This window comes from Culex pipiens, chromosome 3 (genome assembly GCF_016801865.2).
Source record: "Culex pipiens pallens isolate TS chromosome 3, TS_CPP_V2, whole genome shotgun sequence".
Taxonomy (NCBI): domain Eukaryota; kingdom Metazoa; phylum Arthropoda; class Insecta; order Diptera; family Culicidae; genus Culex; species Culex pipiens.
Window position 1 is genome coordinate 32,490,930 of NC_068939.1, and position 25,849 is coordinate 32,516,778.

General features: G+C 37.2%; 1 protein-coding gene across 2 annotated transcripts; it reads right to left on the reverse strand.

Moving 5' to 3' along the window:
* Positions 1-3,531: 3,531 nt before the first annotated feature.
* LOC120420566 (succinyl-CoA:3-ketoacid coenzyme A transferase 1, mitochondrial) lies at positions 3,532-24,365 on the reverse strand. Of its 2 annotated transcripts, none has more exons than XM_039583643.2 (4): positions 24,187-24,365; positions 23,864-24,108; positions 17,220-17,412; positions 3,532-5,130 (listed from the first exon to the last, which is right to left on the reverse strand). In XM_039583643.2, exons 2-4 carry the CDS (start codon positions 23,936-23,938, stop codon positions 3,845-3,847), a joined length of 1,554 nt encoding a protein of 517 aa, XP_039439577.1. In that variant the 5' UTR covers positions 23,939-24,108; positions 24,187-24,365; the 3' UTR covers positions 3,532-3,844. The 2 variants fall into 2 exon arrangements, with proteins under 2 accessions (XP_039439577.1, XP_052565689.1); XM_052709729.1 differs by having other exon boundaries at positions 23,864-24,123.
* Between the last annotated feature and the right edge of the window lie 1,484 nt (positions 24,366-25,849).

Consider the following 25,849-nt stretch of genomic DNA (forward strand, 5'->3'; position numbering starts at 1 on the left):
ATTTTTAATTTTGAATTTCCAAATTTCATATTTTTGTTGAAATTTTCTTTATTATTTAAAAAAAAAGTTATTTGAAATTTCTGAAATGTTTGATTTTTCATATTTTTGAATTTAAAAATTTCATTTGTATGATTATTGTCAAGTTTAATTTTCCTCTGATTTACTGCATTTTGGTCCCGCAAGTGTGGATCAATCGGACAGCGCAGGGGACTCGTAATATAGAGTACTGGTAGGTACTAGCAATAAATAGTTGGTGACACGATGGTCGACATCTATAAAGACAACTTCTTTTTTTTACTCCATTTCGACCAAAAAACTAAATTTGTCCTTTAAATTTCAATATTCTGTATTTTGAGATTCGTCGGGAATTTTAAATATTATTATATCCAATACAAAATTATTTAAACGTTTGTGGTTATCAGTCGCATTCAAAAAAAACGTCAAACACAATCTTTCAGTTTCTGTTACTTTTCAGCTACGTACCGCTTAAGAAAAATCTTTTCGTGAACCTTTCCTTGACCGTTTCTTGGGCGTTTTTTTATATGGAGTTTTGCGTTCCTTCCGATCAGCATACCAGCCTGAAAAGTGGGCCGTTTCGGCTCGAAAATGACAAGAAAAGTAAGTAGTATAAAAATAATCAAAAATTTGTTACTTGAAAACGATTTTTTTTCTCATCGATATTTAAAAATAATTGCTGCAAGAAAAAGTCTAGTCAGAAAAAAACCATTTTTAAACCAGAACCGCGCAAAATATTTTTTAATGTTTTTAGTTACTGAAATTACATTTTTTGAGTTAAATAATAAGGTTGATACAAATATTTTTAAAAGTTTTTGTCAACTTTTCCTCCCCCTGAAACCATTTAATTTTCAGACGAAGTGTCTTATTTAAAACCATCCAGAATTCCTATTTTGTTTTATTGTGATTATTTTTTATTTCTATATTGGCCAACAGAAGTTATGACGCAAATATGTTTTGTTTTGTAAGTACCAGAAAATCTCCGATTTTTTTAACCCTCTCCCGCCCATGGTTACTCCAGAGCACCAAAACTTTGAACTCAAATATCTCGGAACTGACACAACTTTTCATGGTGCTTTAAGTTGCAGGTGTTCATGTAGAATGTATACTAACATCTCCCCAAATTTCATCAAATTTGGTTAAGCACAAGCAAAGTTACAGTGTGAAATGTAAACAAAAATGGGCCAATTTTAGGGAAATAAATAAGACCTGTTTTCGAAAGCCCGTAAAAATTACCAAACACAAAATTTTATGAAACAAAAAATGTTTTGCTATCATTTGAACCTTGGACAAGAACCCCTGTGAATAACATTGTGAGTTTGGACCGGTTTTAAGTGTTTTTCAACCTTTTTCATTTGGTGCACCAGAGCACCACTTGGGCATATGAGCAACTAAATATTCAGGAGCACTTTTTTTCTAAATTACAGAAAAAGATTATTTTTATCAAAACAAAAGTTTTTAAACGTTTTGACTATTCATAAACAAGAAAAAACATTGTTATTAGACCGATAGTTTTATTATTTTCCTCATTTTTCATGAAAATGGTTGTTTGTGGGTTTTGAATGAGCCAATCAAAGAAACCTGAAAATGCAGAGATTTTAGAATTTGTAGTTAATACTTCAGAAATATGGTCTTACAGCAAAGAATAAGTAGTTTTTAACACATTTCGAAGCGTTTTCAAACAAATGAACCAATAGATTTGAAGAAAACGAGATTTCGTGGTTTAAAAAAAAGTTGTTCATCTTCCTGATGGTGCTCTGGTGCACCACTTCAAATTCTACTTTTTTGCCTCAATTCGATGTTTGTGAGTCAAAGTAAAGTATTTCCTGCATTATTGTACCAAAATTAAGCCATTTACTATTTTTACGATAAGCAAACAGCTCTGGGCGTTAGAGGGTTTAATACCTACTCTGCCGTTCTACGCATAACTGCCCCATTAGGGTGTAATATGGTTGTATGGAAAAAATAAAGTTGTTCAAATTTAGTGAGCACAACTACTTTTCAGTTCCTTTTGGGGCCTTAAACAACTCTACCAGAGCATCCGAATATGAATCTTGTTTTGATATCGCATAAAACGTGGATTTTTTAAATACCAAAATTCAAAAAATGGGGTTTCCAATACAAAGTTATATGGAAAATTGGTTCACTTTGCGCAATGTGAGGATTTAACCAATCTTTCTCAAACTTTGGGGAATTGTTTGGGACCCCAAAAGGAGCTGCAAAATTGCTGTGCTGGAAAATCGATTTTGTTATTACACCCTACTGTCCAGACGTACATCGGCACTCAATAGCACTTCACCACATTTTGAGATGAATGCCTTCGTAAAACGGCAGAGTGAATCTTTGCTCACTGTGCATCAAAACAAGCTTTAGTTCGATGCTTTTAATAATCGTTGTTCACTATGCAATTTGGATTAGCAAAAAAATAATAGTGATTTGAATATAACAAAAAATTCTAGTGCTAAATGTGCTATTTAGCACTCAAATAGCACTTCATCACTAAAACTAGCGAATAAGTGAAGATAAAGGTTTCGGTCGTTCAGAACCTCATAGTACATTGAAAAAAAAACTTACTTTAGGGAAAAACAAATTGATATGGTGCCTTTTCCAAGCCATGGCCTTAGAAAAACTGCCAAATGCTATTGAGTGCCGATGCACGTCTGCTACTGTCCCATGTGAGAGCATCATAATTATGATTTGGGAACATTTACCCAAAAATTTATCTCTTCCTAATTAAAAAATTCTATATCCTCATATTTAAAAAAAATATCACAAATCATCAAAAATGTTTTTGTTGGACAAAAACAAATTTCGAGTGAATAAGAAAATTCTCTGCATTTTTTTGAATATTTTATCACTGATAAGGTCTAACTTTTAATCTGCAATCTATTTCGGTGTTATCCTTGAGCTAATGAAAGAATTCTAGGATCCAACATCTGCAAGTTATGAGTCAATAAACTGACAATAATTTGCTTACGCATCTTAAATCAAATCATAATTTTCTCCACACAATATTTGAATTCCAAATTCGCGTCTAAAACATATTCAACAGGTGGGCCAATTTGCAATCTCTGCAACCAAACACCACCGCGCTCGATGACCTGATGCAATTTTTTCGTTTTCGGCGCTTGTTGATTTATGACCAAACAGCGAAAAACCGGCCACCACGGCGTTGCTGATCGATGAGCGGTTGCTTTTTCAAACGCGGATTTATCAGAAGGCGTTTGCACTTCCACTTGCTGTTGCTAGATGTGATATGCAAATGTCGATGCGCGTTGCACCACGATTCAGGTTGAGAATGTGTGTGATAGAAGCTCAGATGAGTATTTTTTTTCGGTTTGTAAATGGCTAAACGTTAATCATCAAACTTTGTCGATAGATCAGCATTTTAGTTTGAACGCGGGCATAATCCGATGAATAATGTAAGAGTTTATCAAAGGTTAGCCAATCTTGCATAGATGAATGAAGACTTCGCTGGATGGGAGAATTTCTTTCACGAAGAAGCTGTCGAAACGGTTTACTTGTCTAACTGCAATGTTTATTCATAAAGTATACTTTGTATACAACACAAAACTCTCATTTCGGCCCGTTACAAATAATAATCATCTAGGCAAAAGTATAAAGTTACACATTGAAAACGAAAAACAAAACCCTTCGTCGCTACACACTGACACGGTGTAGCAGTTTGGCGCCATTCTCCGCTATCTAATATCTAGCGCTTGTGTGAGTGACCGCCGCTCCGCCCAAGTCCTGAGATACCGCGTTTTAATGATACAATCTTCCCTACCAGCAAAAATTACCTGCTAAAATGTCCTTCCCTCCCTTCGGTCTACTCCGGCACCTGGCCCATCGGTTTCAGATCGGGCGACACCTCAAAGTTGCACCCGGTGCTGGTGATGATCTCCTCGACCGTCACGCCGTCGGCGATTTCCGCCAGCGTAAGGCCCCGCTCGCGGTCCACGTTGAAGACGGCCTTCTCGGTGATGATCATGTCGACGCAGTTCTTGCCGGTGACGGGCAGCTCGCAATCGGCCAGGATCTTGTGCGAACCGTCCTTGGCGCAGTGTTCCATCGTGACGATGCACTTGGTGTCGGGAGCGGCGACCAGGTCCATCGCACCGCCCATGCCCTTCACGAGCCGTCCGGGAATCATCCAGTTGGCCAAATCGCCAAACTGCGACACTTGCATCGCACCCAGCACGGTAATATCGATGTGGCCACCGCGGATCATCGCAAAGCTGTCGTCCGACGAGAAGTAGGACGCTCCAGGCACGACCGTAACGCTCTCCTTGCCCGCGTTGATCAGATCGGGATCGACCTCGTGCTTTTCCGGGAACGGTCCCAGTCCCAAAATACCATTCTCCGACTGCAGCAGCACGTTGATACCCTTGATGTAGTTGGACGACAGCACCGGAATGCCAATTCCCAGGTTGATGTGCATACCGTCCTTGTACTCGAGCGCCACTCTTCGTACAATGCGCTCGCGCTGTTTCGCCGCCGGAGTGGAAGCCACCACCGATCCGACCTTCTTGGAGTCACGGATGCGCAATCGCTCAACAGGCTTCTCGTACTTGGCACCCTTGATGATCCTATGAACAAACACACTCGGCATGTGAACGTGGTCCGGGTCGATCGAACCGGTCGGAACGATCTCCTCCACCTCGACGATCGTCGTACGGGCGGCCTTGCACATCGTCGGGTTGAAATTCCTCGCCGACTTGTTGAACACCAAATTACCAGACTCGTCCGCAACCTGTGCCTTAATCAGCGCGAAATCCCCAACAATCGCCTCCTCCATGATGTAAGGCTTCCCGTTGAACATCTGCATCTGCCGCGGCTGGCTGGCAATCTCCACCGTGCCATCTTTCCCGTACTTGATCGGCGCTCCGCCCTCGTGCACCAGCGTTCCATACGCCGTGGGCGTGAAGAAGGCGGGCACTCCGGCACCTCCGGCGCGGATTCGCTCGGCCAGCGTACCCTGCGGCGTCAGTTCCAGCTCGAGCTCGCCGGTCAGGTACTGGCGCTCGAATTCGGCATTCTCGCCCACGTACGACGCGATCATGCGTTTGATCATGCGCTTCTGCAGGAACAGCCCAAGGCCAAAGGAGTCGATTCCTGGAGGGAAAGGTGGCCATTAGTATAAAATTAAAATTATTGTGGATGCAATGGGATTGAAAAAGCAACCTGAACCGATGATTTTCTCTAACTTTGATAATAAAAATATCTTTGTTTGATTTTGCATGATTTTCTTTAGCAACAATTAAAAGAAATGATTTTCAATTTTTTTTTTTGCAATGAATTAATAATGTATGCGATTAACATTTAACCCTCTCCCGCCCATGGTTACTCCAGAGCACCAAAACTTTGAACTCAAATATCTCGGAACTGACACAACTTTTCATGGTGCTTTAAGTTGCAGGTGTTCATGTAGAATGTATACTAACATCTTCCCAAATTTCATCAAATTTGGTTAAGCACAAGCAAAGTTACAGTGTGAAATGTAAACAAAAATGGGCCAATTTTAGGGAAATAAATAAGACCTGTTTTCGAAAGCCCGTAAAAATTACCAAACACAAAATTTTATCAAACAAAAAATGTTTTGCTATCATTTGAGCCTTGGACAAGAACCCCTGTTAATAACATTGTGAGTTTGGACCGGTTTTAAGTGTTTTTCAACCTTTTTCATTTGGTGCACCAGAGCACCACCTAGGCATATGAGCAACTAAATATTCAGGAGCACTTTTTTCTAAATTACAGAAAAAGCTTATTTTTATCAAAACAAAAGTTTATAAACGTTTTGACTATTCATAAACAAGACAAAACATTGTTATTAGACCGACAGTTTTATTATTTTCCTCATTTTTCATGAAAATGGTTGTTTGTGGGTTTTGAATGAGCCAATCAAAGAAACCTGAAAATGCAGAGATTTTAGAATTTGTAGTTAATACTTCAGAAATATGGTCTTACAGCAAAGAATAAGTAGTTTTTAACACATTTCGAAGCGTTTTCAAACAAATGAACCAATAGATTTGAAGAAAACGAGATTTTGTGGTTTAAAAAAAAGTTGCTCATCTTCCTGATGGTGCTCTGGTGCACCACTTCAAATTCTACTTTTTTGCCCCAATTCGATGTTTGTGGGTCAAAGTAAAGTATTTCCTGCATTATTGTACCAAAATTAAGCCATTTACTATTTTTACGATAAGCAAACAGCTCTGGGCGTTAGAGGGTTAAGAGTAATTACTGTAGAACCCCAATGGTTTGACTTGGTCTTCTTGTCAAACCATGGGAGTTTATTCTGTTTGAATATTCTGTTTAATAAAACAAAGCCAATTAGTACGCAAAACAACGAGAAAGCAGGCAATACGATTTATGCAATGAAATACAGAAAAGAAAGCAGAATACATAAAGCAACTTTATCTCCAGTTTTTTTTTTACACATGAACTCAACAATTTTTCAATTCATTTTATTTACCGAAATAACAATATTAAAACTTGTGTGAATGGATGGTTCATAGAGATTGGGTGTTCCTTGCAACTATTTCTTTTTGTAGCAGAGGAGATGAACTCTCAAGCACAAGAAAAAAGTAAATTTTTAAACATTTTCCCCATTTTTAGAACCTTGGTGGTGTTAAAAGTGATTTTTTTTCGGAAAATTAAAATCTTATTCTTGACGGAAAAAAACTGTTCAATGAACATAATAGAATCAGAACAAAATCCATAGAAATTTTAATGTTGTTGTTGTTAATTCTTTGTTTGTTTGAGAAAAATCCCGGACGATGGTAACTTCTCCGTTTTACACTTTTTGATGTAAATTCGTTGGTTGGACAAAGTCAAACTAAAAAGTGCCAAAACAATCGTTTGATAGTGTGTGTGATGGTCGTGTTAAAGAGCCGTCAAACTAAAAATCTGGATTTTTTAAAGAGCCAATAAACCAAATTTCAAGTTCTTATTGCATTTTGGGTGTTTTTGAATACCCAAGGGGTTTCAAAAATACTTAAAATGCAAAAAAAAAATGATTTATTGAAACCATTAAAAAACTCTAGAAATGCACCCAAGGATTCATTGAATCTTTATTTTAGAATATATCAACCAAAAAATGGCTTTCTATTTTTTTATTTTTTTGCAATTGGGTACTAATTTAATTTAATTTTTATTAAAGCCCTATGTAAATGTTTATGTACAACGGTAAAAAACACGATTAAAAACCATTTCTGATCACTTTTTTTCATTTTAATGCAAAAAAAAAATGACAAGACAACATTTTTCCGATGGATCAACTATGGTCCCCTTGGAAAGAGCTGTCAAGTAGGAGCTTTTCTGTCAAGAAGGACCGCGAGGTTAATTTTTCAAAATTGATTAAAAAATCCATTTTAAACTCTTTGTGGTCGTAGAAAGGGTCATTGTACTCAGAAAAATAATCTTTATCGCTGTAAACAATAGTATCAGCAATCTAAGCTTCATATTAGGACCCAATACCGCTGTGAAATTTTTCAATTTTTCTAGTCCTTCTGAAGAAACGAAACGGCCTACTTTTCACTACAAAAAATACCAGAATGGAAAATTAATACCTTTCAATACCAGTGCTGAAAAGTTCTACTTTAAAGAAATTTTGGCTGATTTTAGCAAGACTTACTTTATGGATGAAGCCATACTGCTAAAATGATTCAACTGGGTACACTTTAGGAAATCCCATGTTTGGTGCTGATTAAACCATCGTATTTTTTGGAACCCCCCACTTTTTTTACGATTTTCTAAAAACTTTTTTTTATCTTTTGATCATAACTTTGCAACTATTTGAGCAAAAGATTTTCTACAGGTTGCATTTTATAGAACATTGTCCAAGGAATTCGATAAAAATCAAACTTTAACTCTCAAATACCCCCTAATATTATATTTTAACGTTTCAAGTATTAAAATTCAGTTTTGACCAATTTCCTATATTTTTTTTTATTTTATCATCATCGTGTTCCCCAGACAATTTTACATAATAGTCAATGTAGACCTCAAACTAAAATGATCTATTGGCGAGAAACAGCGATTTTACTGAAAAAAGTTTGATTTTGCGCAGCACTCGGAAGTGCATGGTGTACTTTTCAACAAAAAGGGATGAATCCCACATAGTTCGGTTTTAATCTGTTTTAATATGTGAGAAACTTATTTCGGATTTGAATTCATAGGACAGAGTGCTGCGCAGAATTAAACTTGTTTCAGTTAAATCGCTGTTCCTCACCAATAGTTCATTTTAGTATGAGGTTTACATTGATTATTATGTAAAACTTTCCGGGGAACATGATGGTGACAAAAAAAATGAAAGGAATTGGTCAAAACTCATTTTTAATACTAAAAACGTTAAAATATAATATTAATGGGCATTTAAGGGTTAAAAGATTATTTTTATCGAATTCATGGCCAATTTTCTATAAAATGCAACCTGTAAATAATTATGATGAAAAGATAAAAAAAGAGTTATTAGAAAATCGTTAAAAAAGAGGGCGGTGCCAAAAATAGAGGGATGGTTCAATCAGAACCAAACTTGGGATTTCTGTTAACTATATCGATAAATGAACGTTCCCTCCAAGTTTGATGATCCAAATCGGTGAAGGTCGAGTTCAAAAGTGTACCCAGTTGACCTAGAATGCCCCATAGAAAAAAAATGTCAAATTACTCTTAGAGTTTTCAGCTTTATCTATTTTTTGAATATTATATTGCGGAGTACAATTAGATTACAAAATGCAACTGCAAATAAAAATACGAAAATACTTCTGAATTGAGATCATTTAAAAGAATATTTCTTGAGGTAGGCTTTTAAAAATCAGGCCTGCAAAAAGTTTCCAACCCAGCGTACACATGAAGCAAACCAAAATGTCAGTTCACTGCTAGCATGTGACTGTAAGCCTACTGTGTCCGTTCAACCACTGCCGCCTGACTCGTGCCGGTCGGCTGCTGGAGAATGAGAGACGTGAAAAAAGAGCTACACTCACACAATTCGTGTCGTATGACTGACTCGTTAAATCCTCTTTAAACACTATTTTGACTATTTAACAATTGAATGGTTCTAGACTGTGCAAAACACCTATTCAAAATTTCATTTCCACGCATAAATACAAACTTTTTGTGTAAAAACTTGTATCTTTATGTGTGTGCGTGCAAAGTCGAATGAGCGTTGGTCGACTACTGCTACGTACTGCAGCTGCTCAGTGAGCTAGGGCACTCACGACTGCGCCGGGTTTGTTTATGTCATGGTTTTGTGATTCGGTGACTGGGGATGAAAAATTTGTGTCAGCGTCGCCGATTTTCGCGTCATGACCCCTGACATTTTCAGCACTGTTTAAAATATATATATTTTTCTTTATTTAATTTTATTTTATTTTTGCTTTCAACATTAATTTTTATTGGTTGATAAATTAATCAAATACATTTTGTCAATAGTTCATCACCACCATTTTGGCTACAATCTTGGATTTGAAAATTCTAAATAACTTTAGAGTAGTTTAGGGGCATTCTTAAGCTTAACAAACAAAAATAAGACAAAAAACTGTGATATCTAAGGGGAAATTTTGTTTAAAAGATAATTTAAAACCAAAGTACAATCCAGACTCGATTATCCAAAGGCCTCGGAAAAATTTCACTTCGGATAATCGAATTAAGAAAAAAAATTCATTGTTCCATTTTTGAATGTTGAGCTTAGGTATGGCCCATAAACTACGCTAAATTGATTTAAATGTTTTAAATCCAAGATGGCGGCCAATATGGCGGTGACGATTTATTGAAAAATGCATTTTATTATTTAATAGGCAACAAACCTTCGGATAATCGAGTCTGGACAGTACTAGAAAAATAACCAGACAAAATCAAATAGCAAGAAAGTGCTGAAAAGTTCAAATTTGATTGGAATGCTAAAATAGTGTGCCAAGTCTGCTAGTTGTCTAGATCTCCATGCGCAGACACGTTAAAAAGCAGTTTTTTAACGCGTACCGTCAACACAAACAGAAAAAAAAATGTCGGAGGCTTGTTCGTCCGGTTACCAATCGCGACTCGTTCGCGCTCACATTAAAAATTTCAACGCACACCAGCTTGCTGTGACCAGACAAAACCGCTTTTTTTTTCGTTTTCATTACAAACTTGAACTTCTCGAAAGGAACAAGACAGAGGGGGAAAAAACGCCGCGTGACGTGTAGAACCGGGAAACGGGCAAAATCTGGTTTCTTGCATAACCGAGTTTTTTTTTGTCGTGAGTGGATATTGCCGAAACAACGCACGCGATTGACGTGAATGGTCGAGTTGAGTTGAGCGCTCCCCAACTTGACGAAATACTGCGGTTATCTATTTGCAGAATGGTGACCCGCTTGAAATACCCATGTCTTGTTTCGCAATTATCTCCGTCCTAATTTTTGGTTTTAAGACGTTTAAAATATTTTCATAACTTCTAGACAATCCAGACCTGGTTCAAATCACGGCGCGGGTTTTACGCCAATGAGTAACAGATAAGATAACTTCCAGCTCAAATTTCCTTTATCTTCCCCGACGACCTTCCACCGCGGGAGACGCCTCTTCGTGCAGTCGTCATGGACGATTCTCGCTGCGGGGATGGATGGTGGTCACGCCACGCTCCGGCCTGATTGTCGAGCCACCAGTCAGAAAGCGACGTGCCCCGCTTATCTACACCGGTGAACCCCTAATCGTCTATCGTTGCAGAAGAGGCACGGGACTCTTACGGGCAGTTCACGTAACGACGCCAAGTTGGGGACTGACCCAATCCAGTTTCGCGAATGGTCACGATTTTGGCGGGTGGCCGTCACCGCCGCATTGGTGGTTATCTGAGGTGACCTCCTGCTGATGCTGCGGCGGCGGTGACCGACCTGGGCTGATATGAATTTTAAATATATTTGGGTTAGAGAGTTCTGCGAGAGAGATGGCGGCGGGTTTGCAGCTTCTTCTGTAACCATTGTGAATCTTTTCGATTAAAAATGCAACGATTTAGCATTTTGTGGGTGTCAAGTTGCTTTCTCGTGCGTGGTGGCTTATTTGTTGCATAAGCTAACATTTTCCTCGCAGCAAAATGTCGCTAACTGGTGGAAAATATTACGAAATCTATTTTTTTGCTGGATACACAAATCTCCAATTCGTAAAATGTTTGGCTATGTTTTGGTAAAAGAACAAAAAACAGCTATGAAGTGACAGAACGACATTTAAAAGTTCTTTTAGTCAGCGTTCATCATCGACAACGATATTTAAGTGCTCTGCTCTCACAAAGCACCGCCTGGTCATGCTCGTCATTACGAAGTGACCGTCAGCGGACGCACACACGAAGGTGAAACGAACGAAACCGAGCTCAGCAGTCAAGCAGTCGCCTGACTCGAAGGCGCATGCTCTTTCTCTCTGCTTTTTTTTTCTCTTTCTTACTCGTACGGTGCTGCAGCAACCATTAGAAAGCAGTCATGGGGAAGGTGATTGAAATTTTGGGAGAGTGTCAAACAAACGTTGTTTACATTGCCGTTCTCACGGGCTTTGCTTTTGAATATTTTTCCGTGTGACAGAAGAGATGGTTGTAAGTTCTAGTGTAATTTCTGTTCAAAGCAAATTGTAGATTAAAATATGTCTGAAAATTGAGCATATTTCATAGTAACAAACGATGGTACAATGCGTTTTTCAACCTATATTATGTTTTTTTGTGGTACATATTTTATTTTATAATCTTGTTCACATGAAACATGTTTCTAAATAAAATTTACCTTGAAACAACATTTTATTTAGAAAAATGTTTAAAAAAATCAATTTGTTACAACTATTTAGAGTGAGTATGCTAAAAATGAGTAATAATAACAATATGCGATTTTTCAAATTGCTTAAGATAATCGGAACGTAAAAAACATTATACATAAAGAGCTCTGTGAGTAAAATATCAATCAAAGTGGAACGGAAATTTTCAAATCAAGACTAACATTTCAAAAGGGCCAAACTTTCAATGTTAGTCTTGATTTAAAAAAATGAAAATATTGTTTTCGAAAAGATCGGAAAATTTCACGAATGCTTCATATTTTAACATTGTAAAACGGACCATTAGTTGCTGAGATATCGACGTTAGAAAATGGTGGGTTGTTTTGGTGAGACTTAGAAAACATCAATTTTCCTGCTTTTTAAGCCTTTGCATGGCAATATCTCAGCAACTAAAGGCTTTTCAAAAATATTTTTTTTAAAGTGGGCAAACATGTGCACCAATTCAAAAAATGGAAAACTACCTAAAAATGGCTATAAATTGAAAACAGTGCTTTATGAAAATTTCGCTGACTTACTTTTTGATTGCAAATTTGATTTTACATCGGAAAATAAAGTTGAAATTTTTTGCAACCAATATTTAGATTTTTTGAAAAAATCAGTATTGATTCAAAAATGCATAACATGGTCAAAGATTTTTTGCACAACCTGGAAATTTCTGAAAATGTATGTCTGAAAATGTATGTCCTCTAAATCATATAAAAAAATAAGAAAAAAAATAAAAATAGGGGAAATATACCCTTTCTAATCAAACACCTATCTTCGTCATATGGAGAGATCGATGCTCAATTAAAGCTCTAAAAATACTATTTAGGCTTTAAACTTACCAGCAACAGCACCGCCTCGAGTAAGCACGCAAATTTATGCCATTTACTGGCCAAAAAGATCAAATTTAATGCACTTTTGATCATAATTTCTATTTTGCGAGACCATTTCTCATCATTTTGGTGGCACACACATCCACACGCAAGATCAGAGGTTAACTGCTTAACGAAAGTCGCCATCAATATCTTTTCACTTGCGCTAACGATTTCAAAGCGCTTAAGATATAAAATTGCTTCCAACTACCGGCAACACATTAGTTAGTCACTCACTTGAAAAATAATCCCGAAACATGTAAACAATAAGCAAGCGCAATCAAAAAAACAAACGCGCCAAGTCGTTTGACGTTTGACTTTTGACGACCCATTCCAATCGAAGGCTGAAGAAAACCGAGCGAGAAGCGAAGGCAAATAAAGAACAAAGGGTGGCCACCAACACCACCAGCAGCGCTTGTGGTGTTGCCAGGAAACTTTCGCTATAAATGCTACTTTTCGTGAGTGTTCACTTAACATTTCATCAATTTTGGCAGCACTAAGCAGACCCAAAAGAGCGCTGGAAGAAAAAAAGAACTAAGCTGAAAATAGAAAAATGGGCGTGGCCCAATGCACTCGACTGATTAGAATGCATTTTTGAAATATTTTTTTTAAATGCTTGTAAAAGGAATAGCATAACTTTTAATAAAAGTGAAAATAAACAGAAATGTTCACAAAAAATTTGCTCCACTCGTTGGTGTACTTGATATTAGTGAATTTCAAGGAACAATCCAGATTATCCAGCATCATTTAAACACGACCGCTTATTAGGCTTAAAATGGGCATATTTCCCCTAGTGTTTTTTTTTTTTACAAATCAAGTTTTAGTGACAAAAAGTTAAATTAAAAATCACCAGATTTTTTTTACTATATATCATTTTTTTCAGTGTAGTCCTTGTCCATACCTGAGCAATTCTCTGAGTTTTCGGTCAATCGATTTTTTATGTATTTTTTAATCCGGCTGAAACTTTTTTGGTGCCTTCGGTATGCCCAAAGCAGCCAATTTGCATCATTAGTTTGTCCATATAATTTTCCATACAAATTTGGCAGCTGTCCATACAAAAATGATATGTGAAAATTCAAAAATCTGTATCTTTTGAAGGAATTTTTTGATCGAGTTGGTGTCTTCGACAAAGTTGTAGGTATGGATATGGACTACACTGAAAAAAAATGATACACGGTAAAAAAATTTTTGGTGATTTTTTATTTAACTTTTTGTCACTAAAACTTGATTTGCAAAAAAACACTATTTTTATTTTTTTTTTTATTTTTTGATATGTTTTAGAGGACATAAAATGCCAACTTTTCAGAAATTTCCAGAATGGGCAAAAAATCTTTGACCGAGTTAGGATTTTTTGAATCAATACTGATTTTTTCAAAAAATTGAAATATCGGTCGCAAAAATTTTTCAACTTCATTTTTCGATGTAAAATCGAATTTGCAATCAAAAAGTACTTTATTGAATTTTTGATAAAGTGCACCGTTTTCAAGTCATAGCCATTTTTAGGTAACTTTTTTGAAAATAGTCGCAGTTTTTCATTTTTTTAAATTAGTGCCCATGTTTGCCCACCTTTGAAAAAATTATTTTTGAAAAGCTGAGAAAATTCTCTATATTTTGCTTTATTGAACTTTGTTGATGCGACCCATAGTTGCTGAGATATTGCTATGCAAAGGCTAAAAAACAGGAAAATTGATGTTTTCTAAGCTCACCCAAACAGCCCACCATTTTCTAATGTCGATATCTCAGCAACTATAGGTTCGATTAACAATGTTAAAACATGAAACATTCGTAAAATTTTTCGATCTTTTCGAAAAAAATATTTTCAAAAATTTAAAATCAAGACTAACATTTAAAACGGGCCAAACATTCAATATTACGCCCATTTGAAATGTTAGTCTTGATTTTAAATTTTTGAAAATATTTTTTTCGAAAAGATTGGAAAATTTCACGAATGTTTCATGTTTTAACATTGTAAATCGGAACTATAGTTGCTGAGATATCGACATTAAAAAATGGTGGGCTGTTTGGGTGAGACTTAGAAAACATCAATTTTCCTGTTTTTTAGCCTTTGCATAGCAATATCTCAGCAACTATGGGTCGCATCAACAAAGTTCAATAAACCAAAATATAGAGAATTTTCTCAGCTTTTCAAAAATATTTTTTTCAAAGGTGGGCAAACATGGGCACTAATTTTAAAAAATGAAAAACTGCGACTATTTTCAAAAAAGTTACCTAAAAATGGCTATAACTTGAAAACGGTGCACTTTATCAAAAATTCAATAAAGTACTTTTTGATTGCAAATTCGATTTTACATCGAAAAATGAAGTTGAAAAATTTTTGCGACCGATATTTGGATTTTTTGAAAAAAATCAGTATTGATTCAAAAAATCATAACTCGGTCAAAGATTTTTTGCCCATTCTGGAAATTTCTGAAAAGTTGGCATTTTATGTCCTCTAAAACATATCAAAAAATAAAAAAAAATAAAAATAGTGTTTTTTTTTGCAAATCAAGTTTTAGTGACAAAAAGTTAAATAAAAAATCACCAAATTTTTTTTACCGTGTAGCATTTTTTTTCAGTGTAGTTCATATCCATACCTACAACTTTGTCGAAGACACCAACTCGATCAAAAAATTCCTTCAAAAGATACAGATTTTTGAATTTTCACATATCATTTTTGTATGAACAGCTGCCAAATTTGTATGGAAAATTATATGGACAAACTAATGATGCAAAATGGCTTCTTTGGGCATACCGAAGGCATCAAAAAAGTTTCAGCCGGATTAAAAAATACAAAAATTAAAATTAAAGAAAAACGACCGATTCCGTAGAGAACTGCTCACCTACAACTTTGTCGAAGACACCAAATCGATCAAAAAATTCCTTCAAAAAATACAGATTTTTGAATTTTCATATATCATTTTTGTATGGACACCTGCCAAATTTGTAAGGAAATTTATATGGACAAACTAATGATGCAAAATGGCTTCTTTGAGCATACCGAAGGCACCAAAAAAGTTCCAGCCGCATTAAAAAATACAAAAAAAAATCAGATGACCGAAATCTGAGAGAATTGCTCTTAAGTTACAGTCTTTTTAAGATTTTTGACCCCTGAAAATTTCAGGCGAGATTTGTATGCTTTGCTAGTGGATCCGCTCTTAATATGATATTAAAAATTTAAAAATGTTCTTCTATGGCTCAGAATTCGACAAGATACAAATAAACTACAGATTTATTTTTAGGAAAATACACATCTCCCATAACCTAATCTAGCATCATTGATTCGAATACTTTCGAATTAGCGGCCTTTCGAAGTAGCGAAATTCGAATTGACGAATCCGATCTGTATCAAACATGGCAGTACATCCGAGGACACACGAAAATGTTATTCAGGAATTAAAGCGGTCAGCTCACCGGTGCCGTGTTCACCGCAAAGAGGATTCTGAGAATAGAACACATTTCACAGAATCTACAGGGAAGTAGGGATGCGTGGACATACCGTACCATACGCTACAATTTAAAGGGGGGAATCTAAACCGAGATAATTTCTAAAAATTTCAAAGAATGCAAAAAAATAATCGGTTTGTTTAAGCACAATTTGATTAATTATTTGGAGGAAAAATTGAAATCAAAATTATAACTGCGTTTTGACCGGTTTAGTGCTATAGACGGTTGTCAGTCAAGCGCCCAGTAGATTGGAGTTTCATTCAAATCAGTAAATGGGCTCTGTATACAGTATTTATAAGCATGCAGATAATTTTCTCTAAAGATCCTAAATTTTATAGGTAAAAAACGAAATGAAATCTAGATAACAACATAAAACAATGTAAAGTATAATAAAAACCAACACCATTCCTTTAAAATAGCAACGTTATACGAGACTGAAAAGCATTCCATAAAACCAACACCAAAACAACAAAAATCAAGTTCAATCTTATCGTTTTTAGTAGTTGGAAGTTCCATAAACTCCAAATACGCACCTCCGCCTGTAATAAAAATCATAGAAAATACCCAGTTTGTAGAAAATCTGCATTACAGAATCAGGGAACGCCTATTTAGGAAAAAAAACTATCTAATCTTTCTGGGACAGACTCCTTTGCAAAAAAATAATCTATACAGCAAATCAAGTTATCTAAACTGTGTATTAGTACGAAGCTGTAGCACACACTATTTACAGTTCTTAGTTATTGTCGTTTTGCCTCAGTTTGATCATAACAACACACGGTTAAATGCCTAATCCCTCGAATCTGCCCTATACGACTATTTTCCTCAAATTGCAATACACTTCCTCCTACCGACCAAAACAGTAACCCGAACCGGCAACTGCCGTCGCGCCGACCTAATCTACCGTTTCTTTACCGTATTCTCACATGCGCTCCACTTGAAACCCCCCCTCGTTCAAACTCACACCACCAAAGGCAGCCTCACACACGAAAATCTCTACGAATGCTTCTACTTCTTTCCACAACACTCGGCGCGTAAGAACTCGCCGGGGCCACCGCCGCGAAAACGATAGCGGGCCCCGCACGTGAGACCCATGTGGAGGCCTTGAACTTGCTGCACCGCCGTACTTACCGGCATTGTTCGACACCACGGTCAGGTCCTTGACGCCCTTCTTGACGCACGCCCCGATCAGGTTCTCCGGCACGCCGCACAGTCCAAAGCCACCGACCAGCAGCTTCGATCCGTCGGCAATGTCCGCGACGGCCTCCTCGGCGCTCTCGTAGATCTTGGAGCGCTTCTTCGTCGAGTAGCGACAGGCGAGGATCTGCGGTGGGGTGGGGAGGGGAGAGAGTGGATGAGATCAGCAAACACGTCGGAGGTGAATTGAGCCACGTTTTGAAGTTAGTTAGTTGCCGGGATGTTGTTGGCGTTGTTTACGCGATTGCAACTAGTGACGATCCGTACAGAAGGCAAAAGAGAGAGGGGCCTGGCTTAGCGGCAGTTGTTTACCCAGTAGCCTAGTATTACCAGTAAGGAAGGGACTTTACTTTGCGTTGGAAACACGTTTCATTGTGAGCTGGGCAGCTTGAATGATTAAACGTGTTGTTAGGCCGCTTAATTTAAATCAATGCAATTATAATGAATACGGATTTGAATTTAAATAAATTATATTAAAATCAACGCACTGTCGCACAATGCTAAAGCGTGCTACGATTTGTAAACTTCATCACTGATATGCGAAAAAAACGAAGTTGACTTTATAGCTATCGGCCACCATTGCTAGTACCAACCACTAGTGTCTCCCTGTTTATCTGCAAGGACTTCGCCGCCCTGGGCTCCTAAGTGTATGAAAGTATGGCACGGAGCGACGGCGCCGAATACCCATATTTACACAAAGAATTTTAGAGCGCCCGCCGCGGGATTCGAACCGGCGACCTCTGGATTGTGAGTCCAGTGCGCGGTCCGATTGATCCACACGGGCGGGACATGACTGATATGCAATTTTTGATAAAAAAAACGTAACTTAATCCACCCTAGGGTGGTTGGTGCCTTCTTCACATTTAAAGGGTGCTATCCAAAATAGACACAAAAGGGCGATGTTTTTCAGTGTTTTATCAATTTGACTCATTATTCATACCACTAGATTAGATAGTCTTTATATTGCAGGGCACTTATATGCTTACACCTTTTGATAGTGTAGCCAGATCCAATCCAATTCGTGCTTGTTGAAAAGGTCTTTTGATTACCTATCCAACGATATGTCGCATGAGAGATCCGGACAACGTTTTCATCAAAATATCTGAGATCCGGCCTCCAAAAAGTGCATAAATGACACTTAAGTGCTTATAACTTTTGATAGGGTTGTCAGATCTTCAATGTCTTGGACGCATTGAAAAGGTCTTTTGATTACCTATCCTGCGATAGGTCGCATGAGAGATCCGGACAACGTTTTCATCAAAATATCTGAGATCCGGCCTCCAAAAAGTGCATAACTGACACTTAAGTGCTTATAACTTTTGATAGGATTGTCAGATCTTCAATGTTTTGGACGCATTGGAAAGGTCTTTTGATTATCTATCCAACGATATGTCGCATGAGAGATCCGGACAACGGTTTCATCAACATATCTGAGATCCGGCCTTCAAAAAGTGCATAAATAACACTTAAGTGCTTATAACTTTTGACAGGGTTGTTAGATCTTCAATGTCTTGGACGCGTTGGAAAGGTCTTTTAAATACCTTTTTGAAAATGTATAACATGACAGGTTTTCTTACAAAAACCACCCTTTTTACAATCTTCCGAACTTTAGTCAAAATTGTTTTTTTAGCATAACTTTTGAAGTACTTAAAAAAACTGCATAATTTTTAATAGCGACTTATGGGACCCCAAGACGGATCGAATGACGCCAAAACGGACAAAATCGGTTCAGCCAATGTCGAGATAATCGAGTGCATATTTTTTGGTGCACAGACCCACATCCCTACACACACACACACAGACATTTGCTCAGAATTTGATTCTGAGTCGATAGGTATACATAAAGGTGGGTCTAGGAGGTCTAATTGAGAAGTTCATTTTTCGAGTGATTTTATAGCCTTTCCTCAGTAAGGTGAGGAAGGCAAAAAAGCCCTAACAAACCGTCACAAACATGGCAACAATTATATGTAAATTTCAAATTGTATGCATGAATGATTTATTATTCTGCCAACCTTGTTTGTCGCTGTGATTCATACAAATCGAGGTGATTTTTCAAGCAACTAAACCAATTTATAAAGCATGTAATCGTGTGGCCTTGAAGGTGGGAACTCCCTCGTCACTGTAAAGTTAATCGAAAGTTGTATATTTTATGGACCATAAACAAAACCTCAGTTGTGGCAATGTAAAAACCCCATTAAGGTGGGCTACTGCCTTAAATACTTAAATTAAAAGTCTCTAATCTTAGTCTTATTGAAGTTTGCGAATGAAGCGAATAAAAAGAAGCACAAAAAGAAAACTCTATTGCGAATGATGAGATCATTACTATATAAGGGTGGGATCATCGATCATGCGACAGACAGATTTTCAAATTAAGAACAAAGTGAGAATTAAGTTTTCTTTGTTATATGTATTTAACATTCATTAGCGTTAAATGGTAGGCTGATAACCTGGTTAACATATTTTTATTAAAAAGAAAAACCTTTTTTCAATGATGACTTAATGTACGAAATTAGCACAGCGCATAAATTTAAATGAAGCTATTTATGTAATAAAAACATGAAAAAAAATAACATAATTATTTTGATTCAGAGAGAAACAATCAGTCTTTACAAAATAACTGAAATCTTTACAAAACATGTAATCTTAATGTTTATTTTCAAAATTACCAAACATAATGTATTTGTAACTTGATTTTAACTAGACATTTTATTTATTTCAATGCAATTAAAGTTATTAGTGGAGAATCAGATCACAATTTCGTATTGCTTATCTGCCGTTCTACGCATAATTGTCCCATGTCAGTTTTTGACGATTTTGCCTTTATGCCATTTTTAAGTTTAGTCTGATGTGTACTTTAAGAAAAACACATAAAATCTGGTACTTTGTTCGGAAACTCATCAAAAACAACACCAAGTCTGTTTGTCCCATCGTTGAACTTCTACGCATAATTGTCCCACCAAGTATTTTCTTACACGGAATCATTAGTTTTACTAAGCAGTATGCCTTGTTTACCTGTTGTATAGCAAGAGGATCACAAATAAGGGTGATAAACTGCTAACTGGGGCGATTAGGGACACATAGGGTGAATAGGAACCCACGGGACAATTATGCGTAGAAACACAGAAATCGGTCGAAAAATTTCAATCGCGTTTTTCTCAGTTGCACTTTTTTGAACATGGGACAATTATGCGTAGAACGGCAGTATACCTAGGAAAAATGTGTGAGTGGTTGTTCGTGGCCTTTTTGACTACCTAGAACATCCTGAAAACCTGAAATTTGGAAATTTCAGAAATTTTTTAATAGCATTCAGGCTTACAACGATTTTTCCAAGCAAATCTGGAGTTTTTTTGAAAAGGTCCAATAAACCAAATTTCCAGTTTTTGCATTTTGGGTGTTTTTGAAACCGCCTTGAGTCAGGGGTATTAAAAAACACCCAAAAAGCAAAAACTGAAAATTTGGTTTATTGGACCTTTTCAAAAAAAAACTCCAGAAATGAAGTATTGTTGTTAACAGTCACATCCCCACAACCATTTGGCACCACTTTGATCTCTTTGGATCTCTTTTGGGATGATCTAGGTCCTCCAAAATGTCCTGGAATACAGATCTTGGAATCTACCGCCGTAACAACATGATTCTACCAAGATTCCGATCATGGCTCATATTCAGTAATGTCCCTGGGACCCTTTTGGCAACACTATGAGCTATATGGATCACTTTTGGGGTGTTCTGGGTCCTCCAAAGAGTCCTGGAAAACAGATCTTGGAGTCTACCGCCGTAACAACATGATTCTACCAAGATTCCGATCATGGTTCATATTCAGTGATTTAAGTAAGAGAAAAAAATCTTGACTACTTACACAACATTTTAAATTTGTTATTACTAGTCAATGGAGTTTTTCCTTATGGAAACAAGAAAGGAAACAAGAAAAAAAAAACTTTAAAGCGAAAATTCAACTCCTTGTAAAAGTTATCACTAGAGACCCTAAATAGGGAGAATGGTCTAAGTTTGCTAAATCGATCTGGCAACGTATGTTTTGAGCTTGGCAACACTGATAAGTTTTGCTGGGCGTAAAGGCAAAAGCTCGTTTGGATACGTCAAATTCGTGTCTGTTTGGGTACGTCAAATTCACTTCGACCAGTCTCCCTATTTAGGATCTCTAGTTTTCCCTTCTTTAAAGAAGTTGAAATTCAACTTGTGTCAGAACGAAAGGAAGGAAAAATTAATCATTTATTGTAAGTCAGCAGTTATTGTATGGAAAGAGAGTTTTCCTCTCCAAAATCAGGAAATTTAATTTTTGTCACCTTAAAACAAATTTTAAAAGTCTTCTTTAAAGCGATTCTCTCAATATTTTTTTGAAGATTAAAATCATCATGCAAAATTAGCAATATGCCAAAGGTCCAATATGTCAAATGGAATTATACCAAATTTAATTTTAACAATCATTTTTCTTCTATTTTAATTTTAACAATCATTTTTCTTCTTTGCAAAACAAAAATAGCATTCACGGAGAAACAAAAAATAAAAAGGAATTGCAATTTATTTGGCATTTGTATAACAAATTTAAAAAAAAGAAGAGAAAATTTCTTAGATAAAAGAACGAGTTATAGGCCGAATTAACATTTTCTGAGACAAATTCGTTAAACATAATTGTAATAACCTGAGCATACATTTCTAGAATTTATTTTTTTACAATTTCAATATTTATTTAAGATTTTCCGATTATTTAAGTGTGGTTGCGTCCACACTTTGCGCATTACATTAAATTTTGTATGGGAAATATTCGCATAATATTCTCTTGGGGAAAGTTTTAAAGAATTTTCTTAATTTTAACGATATTTGTATATTTGGTTTGAAATTTTTTGTGGAAAATAAAATTGATGAAAATCAAAATGTAAAAAAGAAGATAATTCCATACTACTATTCCATGCGCAAAGTGTGGACGCAACCAATCGCTCCCAAATTTTAAGGGATTGTTTTGAATCCCAAAAGTCATAAGAAAATGTTCTGGGTTGATTTGATCATTTTTCATTGTAATTTCATAAAAGTTCAAAATATTTTTAAAAGATTTATTTTCATTTTTTGATTGAAAAAAAAAACTGAAAATGATATTTAAAAGCTGCTATTAAAGAAAAAACAGAGTTAGTGGCCACTTCATGGATCGTGTAAACTGAGTACAACCAAATATCTTCAAATTTATTTTCGGTAATCCGGTAATTTCGGAATACACCCTTCCGGCAGCAGCTGAAGATTCATGCAGTCCCACGTCGCATGTTCGGGTGTAGACCTACGGAAACCCTTGCCGCGAGGATAGGTGAGTAAGACTATACGAGCCACCTACGGCATAATTCCTCGGGCTCCCCAGGTCAAAATATCTTCAAATTTATTTTGATAATAAATGAAAATTTATACTTTAATACCCTGAAAACTTAAATAAAAAAAAAGATTAAATGCTCATACTGCATGTACGTAATCCCGTAAACCGTTTAAATCGTTTCTAATGAAAATTTCTTGAATTTCTGTTGGAAAAGTCCAGTTGCCAAAAATTTAGCTTATATCGAGAGTTTGAACTTAAATTACCTAGCTGATTTTTTTTAAATCACAATTGGTACCGTCATCAGGGGTGACACTGGGTCTGGGGGTGAGATTTGGTCATACAAAAATGCTGAAATTTGTATGACCCAATCTCACCCCTTAGACCCAATGTAAATTTCTCAACTTTGTATCACTGTTTCGAATGTAAGGCTAATTCAAAACTTTAAATATTTATGCGATATCGATGACAACACATTAATTCAGATATCACGGATGCATCCCCTTCGCTGATCTCATTGTACCCCAAGCGGGGCCACACGACATCAAGTGGATCACCAACGACATCAATCAGGGTGCAAAAGTCAATGCAGTTGGAGCAACAATTACATGCAACCATTCTGTGCTAATCCAAGCCCGATTAAAGTGTCACTTGAACAAAGAATGAATTATCTTTTTATCGTTTGTTGGTATCTACATCCCACACCTCTCTGTCCTCCGTCGCGCGTCATCAACATCGAACGGCGCGAGGAAATTTCTAGCGAAAGATGTGTGTATTTGGAGGTGGGGAACGAAAAACCCAAAAATAACACGCAGCGCGACCTTGCCACGCGTCTTCCTGCAGCAGCGTCAAATCGTAAAAAGTACCATTTGGCCCAAACTCGAACTCATTCATTCTGCTTGGATTTCATTCAATTTTCGGTGGAGTTGGGGAGTTTGCTACCGTCCCTTTAACATTTTCGTTACATCTCAGGTTCAGCAACCTCGCTCAATGTCAACGTATCCAAATTTAGGAGGGCTTGCGCAAATTCCAACCAAAGCTATGTTACGACACGCGTTGAATTGTCCCAATTGGACAACACACAATACTATCGGTGCGTACGCGCGAATGTCGCGAAATGTCCTCTCCCTTTAAGTGGCCATAATTCAATCAATTTAGGCAGTCTTATCAAAATTGATGACGGCCCCCAATTGGTTCCAATTACAATCCCCCGGATTAATGTTAGCACAAGTGTTTCCTGTTATGTTATGTTTCTTCCCAAACTCACCTTGGACACTTCGAAGGTGCGCTGGTTGATCCGGAAGGACGTAAACACCTTGCTGGTTCGCAGGGAAAGGGCCATTCTGGTTACTTGGGATCACACTTGACTCCAAAAAGAAAAACAAATGAGCCAACACTCAATCGATTGCCTCTTCACGGCCACTGCTGCTGGAAGTGTTTTCCCGGAAGTCGTCTCTGTCCTCGCGATGCTCGCGACTCCAACTCAGAAGCAGAACTGACTCGTGGTGGAACCTGCGAGAATGAAACCTATCGAAAGTAAGGCAGGGGCAAAGCAAGATTCCTTCGGGAGAGCAATGAGCGGCGACTTACCTCTACACTAGCAAAGGCAGCGAAATCGGAGAGTCGGTGGACGAGCTGATTGTACGTGTTCGCCGGCTGGGAACGTGGTCGATTTACAGGTTTCGCTTTTGCCTACACCTTACAATCTCTCAGAGCAGTTTACGCAATCCAAAATAAAGTTTGCTTGCGCACACGAGTGAATGAATGGATTGAGTGAACGAACAACAAACTGGAAGAAGAATCGCGGGTTTGTTTTGACGTTTCGCTGCGATGCGCGAGGTTGTCACTTTTTGCTCGGGTTGTGTTGATGCACGGAAAGAAATCGAAAGTAAGTTATGGAAATTCAAACGAAAGTTATTTCTTTTATTTTTGTTTTTTAATGCGTTATGATTGCCACACGTCAATTATGGTACAAATATTGGCCGGAATAAATAAGCCTCGAACTGCGCGCCGCACTTTCGGCAAATGCGCGCTGTTAAATCCCATACAGCGCGTTTTGGTTTTGTTGTTCTTCTTATTCAAATCGCGTGGGATTGTTGCATAGCATCCCCGTAAAAAAAATCCGACAATTCGCATAACTTAATCGGGTCTAGTCGGGTGGTTTCGGCCGATTCGTTGGCCAACGAGCCGAGCTTCCGTGGCCGTGAGGTTACGGGTTTCGCCTTGTAAGCGGAAGGTGATGGGTTCGATTCCTGTCTGGCTTGGCAAAGTCAGATCCCTTCAAAGAGTAAATCTGCTCACTGGGAATACTGACCGGTAGGGGATGGGTTTCGACTAACGGCGTGCTGGATTTCCGATCCAGAGGTCGTGAGTTCGATTCTCGTACCGGGATGATGCAGAAAAAAAAAACACAATTTAGTCGGTCTATTCGTAGGGCAACTAAAAATCTTACTCCTGACGCATCCCGACTAAATCGGCAACTGGTTGGTTGTTTTTGATTTTCGTAGGGTGTTTCGTCAGGTGTCAGGTCGAGAACTGTCAATTTTTTTACGGGGATTGCACTAAAAGTTCTGAAAATCGCTGGCAACAATGTATACTACACATTTTGAAATGCCGCGCAGCGTGTTCTTTCGGAAGAAACGGACAATATAATGTATTTTATTTTTCTCAAATTGAGATTTCATTTTTTCAGTAAAGAGCATTTAAAGGACGTGAAGATGAACAAATTAAGCAGATTTGACGTTGATAATTTGTAAATGGAGCACCCGCAGTCGAGCAGTTTTTGACAGCTCGCTCCATAAGAAATACATTGTAGAAAATTTAATTTAATAAGCAAAAACTGCTCGAATCTGCAGCGCAAAGTTTTATAATTGTTTCAAATTGCGAGAAGTTTTAAATTTTTAGAACTGGCGGAAATGAAACTAGCACACGATGTTGTTTTCACAAAATACACAATAAATTTTATACGGAATTGAAATACCGAGAAAAAGCTCGATAAACCAAACACACTAAATTGGTAAAAAAATCGGTTGTTTTTATAACCGATTTTCCACCAGACGCTTATGTAAAGATTACACAGAAGTCTGTTGCCCGGTCGGCCGATTCCATCGGCCGAAACCACCCGACTGAACCCGACTAAGTTATGCGAATTGTCGGATTTTTTTTACGGGGGAGTGGGGTAAATACAAAATTCTCCACAAAAAAAACGTATTATTTTGAAAATATTCAAATATTCTTAATTTGCAGTGACGCG